General features: G+C 38.5%; 1 protein-coding gene across 2 annotated transcripts; it reads right to left on the bottom strand.

Annotated features, from left to right (window-relative positions):
* Positions 1–1118: 1118 nt before the first annotated feature.
* LOC147606466 (uncharacterized) lies at positions 1119–5492 on the bottom strand. Of its 2 annotated transcripts, XM_086792282.1 has the most exons (3): positions 4770–5480; positions 3167–4375; positions 1119–3071 (listed from the first exon to the last, which is right to left on the bottom strand). In XM_086792282.1, the coding sequence occupies exons 2-3, from the start codon at positions 3939–3941 to the stop codon at positions 2251–2253; spliced, it is 1596 nt and encodes a 531-aa protein (XP_086648408.1). In that variant the 5' UTR covers positions 3942–4375; positions 4770–5480; the 3' UTR covers positions 1119–2250. The 2 variants fall into 2 exon arrangements, with proteins under 2 accessions (XP_086648408.1, XP_086648407.1); XM_086792281.1 differs by having other exon boundaries at positions 3167–5492.
* Between the last annotated feature and the right edge of the window lie 5497 nt (positions 5493–10989).

Consider the following 10989-nt stretch of genomic DNA (forward strand, 5'->3'; position numbering starts at 1 on the left):
AGCACTTATCTTTTATAAGACACTGGAACATATAAAGCAACCTTGACATGTGCTTGATGTCAAATAAAGAAAGCCTACAAACTCCGTGCACATGGTTGCTTGTAACACTAGTAATAGACACCAAATCATTTTTAAGTTTGACCGATCTAGCATGAAAACTAATCACTTATATACGAGTCATTTTTTACAATAAGCATACACAATCATTCTCTTGCAATAGTCTTCTTGTGAGCTTTCTTTCTTCCCTCTTTGTGCTTACTTGCATGCTATTGAATTCTTACATATTAGATGGATGCTTATTTAAATAGATTTGATTGTACATACATTAGCTGCTGCTTCTCCCACCCTTTGTGAGAGAATCACCACAAAGACAGATCTCTTGTTTTTTGCATTACGGCATAGAGAGCTCTCCCTTTCACCCCATCGACAAAGAAGCATTTCAATGTAACTTCAAAGTGAAGACACAACATCCACATAAGAAAGTTACTATTTGTGGCTCTGAGACAAGGCCTATCAACACATGCTTCATTAAGGCTAAGGTAAGCTCTTGACTTGAGCACTCTTTAACATGGGCTAAAATGTTAATGCTTTTATAGTTGTTGCCATTAATGGCTAATAAGGAAAAGTGCAATGCCTACGTCTACTCAGCACATTGCCAACCTGGAAAAAAAACGAAGCCTTGCACCTGGTTAAAGGGGTTGCACTAACAAAGGAGCTAATTTAGGACTTCAAAACAACTCAAGTTTGAATCACCTCAATTGAAACAAGACTGAAGAATAAAAGCTATAACAAGGAGATGATTGGGTTTCAAATTAGCTCAATCTAATGTTGAAATATGATTGCAACTTAAGCACGCAAGGGACCTGATCAAGGGTTTCAAATCAACTTAAGTTTAGGGTTGAAACAAGGCTAGGGTGAAGAATATAAGTTGTAGCAAAGAGGTAGTTGGGCTAGCTATGGCTGAGATTTATGTTTACACTCTTTCATAATCAAGGTTCTTTCTTTTTACAACAATTGGCTTATGAGAAAACCCAAGAATGATTGGAACCCTCACACACTAGCTAACAAGGTAGTTTTTTTATCCATTTCATACATTACCCGGCAATTAGGAGCTTCACTTAATTAAATATGCAAGCAAGTAGTTAATCGAACATTCATTACATAATACAAGTATGCTCATTGAGGATCCTTGAATCCATCCAGACATCTTCTATCCTAACATGGCAACATAAGAGACTTGCATGCACATACGTGTAAGCCATTTCATGTATGAAATAGTATACATAAAAAATTCAACTAACATCCAAGCGATATTTAACCTAAGCCATGCATTGAGTTAATAACTATGGGTAACCCTCATAACAAGCATCAGGCCAGGATGTACCAGATACTAGCACCACCTCTCTTGCAAGTAAAGCAAGAGACAAAAAGGCTCTCAAGTCCTTGTAACTGGCAAGGAGAAGCCATCGCCTTGTGGAATCATACCCACACCACCTCTCTGGAGAGCACAACAATTCTTGCAGGATGAGAAGATCAGTAGAAGCATGCTCTGTCTAAAAGGAAGCAGCCAACCTGGGGTGTCATCTTTTCCAACACTCACATGGCCACTGGTTGTGATAGTATAACCAAAGCTCAACAAGTGCAGTAAGTTCCCTAAGTAGAAAATAGGGATTCAGCATAAAGTGTCTGAGGAAAAGCAAGGCAAAAAACGGTGGCATGATGCAGGTACTGTGACACCACAGAGAAATTGATTAGGTGAATACCGAAGGGGGAGAGGGGTATGGAGTGTTTCGAGTATCATGAGCCGGACTTCTAACTGCATAAACGGTACAGAATCCATCATTGTGATGAGCTCATTCATGAGACTTCATAAGGTACACCTCTCATCTGCCTCATCTTCCAGCTGCTCAAGCAGTGGACTCCTGCATGAGACCTTGTACAAGAACACATGCTTTCGTAACTCGATTAGTGTCAACTGAAGAAGTCCAATGCTAGCTAGCACTGGCTACAGCTTACAACTACCCCACTGCTGGTGGCATCAGCAGTCAGTGTATCCTAAAGTGGATACAATACAGAAGGCATTTGCACCTCTAATGAGTGGCACAGCCAAGAATAAACACCGCACTCCTGGAAAAAGGAAAGGTGCGTTCTGTGATCAATCACTTCATCAGAAAGTGCCCTTGTCCAAAGAACTCATCTGAAGACTAACTGTATGTACAAATTCACATCCTGCATTTCTCTCTTGACCTCTCAAGCATCTGGATCCAGGTTCAGAAGTCTCCTTAAATTTATCGTTGCATTAGCAACATCAAGGCCTAATCTAAGCGATCCCACAGTTGATGATGACGAGAAGCTGAAATGTCTACGGGAGGGAGTTCCGGGGGCTGAAAAGGATCCGACAGGAAAGGGATCATCAAATAACTCCACCTCTGCTAGAGGTATCTCCAGAGATGAGGTCCTTAACTGTCTTATGGAAAATTTGGGAAATGGAAGTGAACTTGGTGGCGGTGAGATGGAATAAGCTGGCCCTGCCCATCTCTCATTAGAGGGTGGGGAGGAAGCAGAGAGAGAGAGAGAATCCTCTTGTTGGCACCCCTTCACACCAAGTGGTGTGCTAAAGGCAGAGGTGGCCGTAGGATCAGGTGATATCAAGCCTTTGCCATGATCCTTGATGTCATTTTCTCTCAAAGTGGGCCTAAAATGAGATGTCCCTATGCATCTCTCTTTTGAGGTTGGGGAGGAAAAAGAAAGACACTCATCTTGTTGCCACCCTTTCATGCCAACAAGTGGCATACTGCCGGTACAAGTGGCCGCAAGATCAGGCGGTGACAAGCCTTTGCCGCGTGGTGACAAACGTTTGCTGTGACTCTCGATGCCATTTTCTGTTAATGTTGGACTGAAACAGGTTACATATGCTGCTGTTTGAGATATGTTGCTGCCCACTCTGGAACAGACACCACAATGGGGGGCCTTAGTAGGGCATGCTTGATTATGATACTTATTCCATTTGAACTTTGAAGACTTCGAAGGAACCACATCTTCAGCACAAACACTTCCTCCAGCTGAAAATTCTATACAATCCAAAGAAAACACATACATAAATCCACAGGGTTACAGACTATCCAAAAAAACACCTTAAAAGTGGGCATCTCCACAGAGAGAGTACCTGGTTCTTGACAAGCAGCTAAGTCATCAGATTGCTGCCCTGTGATCAAAGGCCCTTCCCTGCCAAGGATCGTGGCCAGGTTCATGGAAGCCTCCTTCTTTTTTTTGGGTCTCTGAAGAATTGTCACTGGAGGTGTCGACTGTACAATTTTCGGGCTCTCTCTTACAAATGATTTGAGAGAGCTTGTTCTTGCAATCCGGCTACTATCTGCTGCAACATGCCCATCTCTTTCTACTACTTCAGATTTGCAGTCCACGTGTACTACACTCTCCCTGACCAAACACTTAGAAGAGTACCTGTGAACAACTTGCCCCGTAATTTGTAAATTGCTAATCGTCATAGACGGGGATGCTAATTTGTCACCCTGCAGGGCCAGCACCGAATCTTCCGACTGGTTAAATTTTTGAGGAAAGCCATCACTTCTCCTACTGCTGTGCCCTCTAGGCACAGAGGCGTGCCTGACCTTATTGGAACTAGAAATTTGAGAATCTACCACAACAGAGCCATGGAATGCCAAAGCATTAGCAGCAAAGAATGAGTGCTTCTCTGTAGTACTGTAGAATCGGCCAGCAGAGGTACCTATGGGTATATGGTCATCACCAATAGCATCCAACTGTCCACAGAGATCCGAGCTTGACCTGCCTAACTGAGAAGAAGAGCCACACACATTTCCTTGTTGCACTCTGGGTGAATGCAACATGCCTGCTGCTCTCTTTGCATGGCCATCTTGACGGCATGCGAACTGATCCTGTGCAGGAAGAACCAAAGTCTCCATAGCCAAGACACAAATTGAATCTTCCTCCTGTCTCCCCCTTCTGCTAAATGGTGCAACTTATGCTCGCGAACCAGCAAAATGAAGCATTCTGACACATATAACAGCTCTTGTTGGTATGGAGATATATACAGACTCACCGACTTCCTCTAAAACTTCTAATCCCCTTCTTCACAGTTTTTCTTCCTGTTTCTACCTCTAAACATAAGCTTTCTACATAGACATGGTTCCCTGTTCTGAAACACTACCCACATTTACAGCCTCCTCCACAACGCCACCTCCACCAAAGAACTAGTCAGCATTTATAGAGCTGCTGCCATGGATGGATTCTTGGATGTGTCTAATTACACTAGACCACTGCCTGTGAGTGCACAGCCGGAGGACTGAATGACCTTGCTATAATGGCGCGGGTAAGACAAGCAGTCGAAGCAGAGTCTCTGCAGCAACGGTGAAAAAGAAGAGGCAAGAAACTCTAGAACTGTGAAGCCAAAACCCGGAGCAACAAACCCTAACCTCAGAGCCAATTTCAGAAACAATGCAACCTTCTAGGAGGGCCCAGATCCAAATCCCTAATTTGAAAGCCAAAGAAAACCCTCTTCTTGAGGCAAAAAAAACCAAAAAACTAACTGTCAAAACCCAAAATTGGAGACCACAGGCAGGAAACCCTTCTTTCAGAGGCAGAAACCCTAATGTCAGAGCCAAAACCCTATTTCCAGACACAGAACGACAGGCAGGAAACCCTCAAGAAGGGCACAACCCCAACCCTAACTTCAAATTTCCAGACCTAATTTCAAAGACAGAAACCCTTGTACTTATAGGTGAACTACTTACATCAAGCTAGGGCACCTTCCATCTCTAAGCACTGTGGCCTTCTCAAGCTGTAAACAACTGAGAGGATCTCTTTTACAAGCAAAAGGAGAAACATCAGAGCACGCCTCTTATGCCTGAGTGTGGGATTTTGAAGCTTTGAAGTACTGCACTGCGTACTGGGCTTCTGCATATTCTCCAAACACTTGTCAATAAAGATAAGGGCTGTCCTGTTACAGTCAGGACAGTGGGCTGTATGAGGGGGGGGAGAGAAGCCCTCTTGAGAGGAAGCATCCAAATCTCCAAAGTGAAGGTTGCACAGCTTTTTTATACTTAAATGTATGGGCTCACCATAGGTGGGTGTACTATAGAAACACAAACATGTATGGGTTCATCATAGCCTATAGGTGGGTGTACCATAAAAGTAGGCTATGCTCACAAGAATGCATAATCACACATTACACATTCATTCAATTCAAATGGGGAAACTTAATTTGTATCCATAATGCCTCCGTGAGCTCGCACTTACATGGCATGACTCTTTCGGCAAACATAGTGTTTTAGAGTGCTCACACAGTCGAAGGCGTCGTGATGGGGAAGAGCTTCTGCAAGCCGGTGTTCATGAGATTATTTTTATTGAACCTTACATGAATCCTTCTCACCATAGGTTAAACCAGAACTAATAATTTTGAACAAGCATTTTGTTCATGCTTCCAATTACTTGATTTTGAAGATTTTTTTTTGCTTCTCTCACCATTTTGAGATGGATATTTCAAATTTGAATTGGCCCTAAGATAGGCAAACCTATCTTTTTCAGAACCCCAATATGAGCTCTCGTCACGATGACATGACATGATTTCCTTTCATTGAATATTTGTAGTGGAGATTTGCACTTTATTAGGCAAGCCTCTCTCACTCTACATACTTCTCTATCTTTAGTCGAGAGTCAAACTCATCGTCATACAAATTTTCCAATTTCTTTGGGGGGCCTAGCTGAACTATGATCTCAAAGAGCATGGAGAGGGCTAGGTTTGCCTCTAGTAAATCAATACAATGGAGACTTGGTACAAGCCACTATAAATATGCCTAACAATGTGCATCTTGTTTACCAACTTCTCGCCATATCTTCCATGTCCACAAAGAAGAGTATACTACTCGTCCCATAAGCACAAATTCATATTACTCATTGCTCTTCCACACACTATGATTTGCATCACAATTCATGTGTTTTAGATAAATATTGCTATAAGAACGGTTACGGTCATCTATCATGTTTCTTGTTTCCTCTTGTCCTCCCTTAAATTAATCTAGGAATGGCTATGGTCCTCTAGGAATGGCTATGGTCCTCTATCATGTTTCTTGTCTTCCCTTAAATCAATGCTACACTTACCCTTTCGGGAACGACTTTGGTCTTCCTGACCTCCCAAAGAAGTTTGAGAACATTTTTCATCGGTGGTCACTCCTACAAGTTTTGCATAGGGGTCCTACGGGGATCGCTATTGAGGGAGTTAGAGTACCCTTGAGCGAACACTCAGTAATGTGATGCACTCCTTAGCAATGAGGGCCATCTCTTAGAGATTTTCTTAGTGTCTATGGATTGGAGTGGTGTGGTAGAGTATAGTGTGACATGGGACACTGCAAAGCATAGTGCCTCAAGTCCCCACAATTGTGACAATGAACTATCCAATTGTGGTAGAGTATAGTGTGACATGGGACACTGCAAAGCATAGTGCCTCAAGTCCCTACAATTGTGACAATGAACTATCCAATTTATGATGTACATGGAGTATGAGTACTTTGTCTTGTTCAATTTATATCCAGACACTAGAGGTGTTACATTAGCCATTATTCTAGAAAGTACAAACTTTAAAGATGTGAATCGAACCAAAAATTTAGTGCAAAATCCCAAAAGCTCGATCCCTTCACTCCGAGATGTTGTAATCTTATTGTTAGATCACAAACAGTATTAATTGTGTACATGGAACGGATATGGTATCTCCTAATCTTGTTGTGGTAGAAAGTAGGATATGCTTAAAACGTGTAGCTATTTGCTTGGAATGTAAAATTTCCCAATGATGATATTCAATCTCAAGTGACATATAATTGCTTTTCCAATAAGGAAACCATTGCAATTTATTAGCTCTTTGTGCTTTAAGTTTCAAATTTATCCGTTAGTAAAAGGACTAATGAGACTTTATGCTCCTATAGAGCAATATTCTAAACCAATTAACAAGCTGGAAAAGGAGTGGTAGGTTGCACACTGCTACTACAACATTGAAGAAAGAGGAATTGAGATGAGATAGCTGGATACCTATGCCCATTTTTGCCAAGGTTTTATTGATTATGACAAATGGAGTAGCTTTTTTCAAAGCATGTGATTTGCATAAATTTGAATGACTTAGACTAGAGGGGCCAATACTAGAGGTGAAGAGGTGCCCTTTCAATAAGGATTTTTGGATTTACACTTTGTTTTTCTACTTGTTTGCAAAACTATTTTTTTCCGATTGGAATCCTTTCATCATTGACATTCAAGATGAAAAAAAAAGGTTGAAAATGTTTTTAAAAATGATATAATAGTAACGACCACCATCATTTCAAAAATAAGTATGGAGTTAAAACTTATCACCACACTACCGAGTGTCTAGGTAGATAATTATGCAAATGATAGTAGATAAATATCGCATTGCATTTAAACCTATTGAGAAGAGGGCAAGGACTCCACATGGCACATGCACCTTTTTGATAATCACATTCATAAGTATACCCCACTCCATCATAGCATTTAAATGTGAGCACTTAAATGAGTGGTTGGCCTTGTTGTGAATTCTTCCCTCTATTGTCAAAAGATAATTGTTTTGGTTGATACACAATCTATTCTAATCATTGAAGTGTAAGAATGTGAAAGTTGAAAAGCACACGTGTATATTGTAGTGTGGTATTACACTTACAAAGCATCCTCCCCTTTACTCAAAGCTTCACTACTAAGAAGGTTTTAAAGGTCAATAAAAAGGGTTATTTATAGTCTTTCATGATTTGATTTGCAAAAACGGCCATTGAAATGCACGAAATCCAAATCTTTTATTCTTATTAAAGAAAAAGGTCAATAAGAAGGTTGTAAAGGTCAATAAAAAGGGTTATTTATAGTCTTTCATGATTTAATTTGCAGAAATGGCCATTAAAATGCACAAAATCTAAATCTTTTATACTTATTAAAGAAGTCCTCGTACCTTGTTCATGAGAAAAGTCAAAATATCTCATGATCTTTTCTTTCTTAAAGCACATATTTGTTGTCACATAAAGATCTTTTAAAATGTATTAGTGTCGTGACCTTTTAAAATAGAGTCACAAAGTTAAGTGCAAAAAGGAAAAGTAAAAAGGAGAGCTTTGATAACTACATGCCTTGTGTGCCATGTGTCTTATACTTTTATTTCTTATGAAAATAAATGTAAATGCATCATGTTATGGGAGGAGATTCTCACTATATTTGCATAACATTGAAAACTTCATAATCTTCACTAATTAATATTTTTCTTCTCTTTTTTATATGTTTGCTTTCTCTTTTTTTTCTCTCCACTTTTTAGTTTTTCTACCAAATATGATTTCTTTTGGTGAATAACTTTAGAGATGCAAAACTTTATAGCCTTTTATGATGTAGACGTCCCACAAACACTTTTGTGGATGCCATTTATGTCACATCTTATCAAAGGAACATCTTTGTATGTATTATCATCATGAAATCTCAAAATAATTTGTATTTCTTTATAATTTCTTCTAATTTACCATCTAAACAAGCATAATTTGCAAGGTTTTTATTGGTAACAATGATGGTGTGATATCATTGCAATTTCAACCAAGGGAAAAAAAAGCATCTTACTCTTGAAAAATCCCTCTCTATTATATCTTGATGATATAGGATTCCGTTTGTGCTCATGAAATATAACTAATATCTCATCTTTAAAATTTCACTTTAAATTATAAAAGTCAAGGTTTGCTGCAATTGTTGCATCCCTCAAATTTCCTCTACATATAGTGAATTATTTTGCTCTAAAATTTATCCTCAATGACACTTTCCCTTCTATTCCTCTACTTGAATGGACTGAACATACATTTACTTGTAAATTTTATCATTTAATGCATTTCACTTTAAGTAAATGTTGGATTTTTTTAAACTTTCAATATAACACATTTTTGCTTTTTAGTTTAATATGAAGGTGTGACATTGATAATATATAGGTTTTTCATTGATACCATCTAAAGCAATGCTTTTCTTGATAACAATTATGGCATGTGAGTTATTGTAATTGCAACCAAGAAAAAAGTGAATTCTTTGGAATAATTGCTCTCTCTCTTTTCTAGTGATGGTATATTTCTCTCATATGATGGCATTTGTATTTCTCTCATATGATGGCATTTGTATTCATAAACATACAAATAAAGAAGACATGGAATGGACTCAGCAAACCAAACTATAGGTTTAATGGCGCTAGACCACTCTTGAGTAGATTATTTAGATCAGGTGAATATACCAAAGCATAAGACAAGACCACCTTGCTTACAAATGTGTATTGGCTTACAAATGTGTATTGGTTGTGCCTTAGACCATGCCTGACAATCACTATAGTGGTTCTAACAATCCTATACGTACCACATGGGCTAGATTAGATCTAGACCTCCACACTAGAGCTCTAGATGGGTCCACACTTAGTTATATACTTGTATACTCAATTATATAGGACTTAGACCCTATAAATAATTTTCCTTTTTATGGGATTATCAAATAACTCTCTATAATAGCCAAGTGTTAATATAGATTGCTCTACTCAAGGATCAACAGAATTTAATGGATGCATTTGTAACAAATTTCAAGTTTGGATACTTACCAACTAGAAACAATACTAGTAAAAAAATATCAAGTTTTTGAGTAACTACGGCAATTACAAAAACTCACATATCCATAAAAGTATCTATCCTCAATAGCATAGCACATGTAGATTTTAAGATCTTGAGCTTAGGTGTACCACTGAACCCGAGCTATTAATGGCCCTATGATATGTTGTCAACACACCAATCCAAAAGTTTTACCACCCAAAATAAACTTCTCTTTTAAAAAAACATACAAATGGACACAGAGAGTTAACAATAGTTGTGAGTTAGACATGTGAGTTGTGCAATGACAACAATCCAACCAATGTTGCTAAGCACGGAAGAGGTTACACCAATACCTTACCTCACATGATCCTTTTATAGCCAGTTCTGTCATGCAAGTTGAGAAGGGGGGTCACCCAAGAAGCCCCCTATAGGCCAAGAAGACAAAGTTTAGTGGTTATTGCATGCTTAAACCCTTCCTAGAGAAATCTCTATCTCCATGCACCAAGCCAAGGAAGAAGATATGAATCTTTGAAAACTCATCGTTACCCAATGCCTTAGTAGGTACATGTAAGTTGAATATTAATCTCAATCCATCTCTTGAATTAAGAGTAACAATGCATACTCTTTTTCTTCAGGTGTAACAAATTTTTTAAAATAGAGTGCTATATCAACCCAAGTTCATGAACCAAAATAAAAGAAAAAATGAGTGTTTAATAACCATACCTATACAAAAGTCTCTCAATGCCATCTTAAATTTGGGATCATTAGAATACCTTTCTTTGACTTGTTTGGAATCATTAGAATACCATCTCAAAATTTCATCCTTGACTTATTTGGAATCATTAAAATACCATCTTAAAATTGGAATAATTAGAATATCCTTCTAATGATTCTATCTTATAATTGGAATCATTAGAATACTCTTCTTTCACTTATTTGTCAATCCAATTTCATGCAATGTTTGATACAAATGACTTTTAACCTCTAACTTGACCTCCTCAAAGAACTCATGTAATGTAAACTATATAGGCACACTTGATCTTACACAAGGTTAACCCAATGTAAACTATATAAGCACACTTGATCATATACAAGGTTAACCCAATGTAAACTATATACCCACACTTGATTTTACACAAGGTTAACCCAATTCCTACACTCGTAGACCTTGTATCTCAATCATCTTAAATACAACTTTCTTGGTTAACCACCTACGACCACACACATTCTTGGAATGTTAATGTCATATCATGAACCTACTCAAATTGCAAGACTCCCTAAAACTATATTCAAGAAAGTATGAACATTCGCAAATCGCAAATCACTAAAGCTATATTCAAGAAGGTGTGTCCTAAAATCATTACTACCATGAGGA

Source organism: Cibotium barometz, chromosome 57 (assembly GCF_041138505.1).
Source record: "Cibotium barometz isolate CiBa-2024 chromosome 57, ASM4113850v1, whole genome shotgun sequence".
Lineage (NCBI taxonomy): Eukaryota > Viridiplantae > Streptophyta > Polypodiopsida > Cyatheales > Cibotiaceae > Cibotium > Cibotium barometz.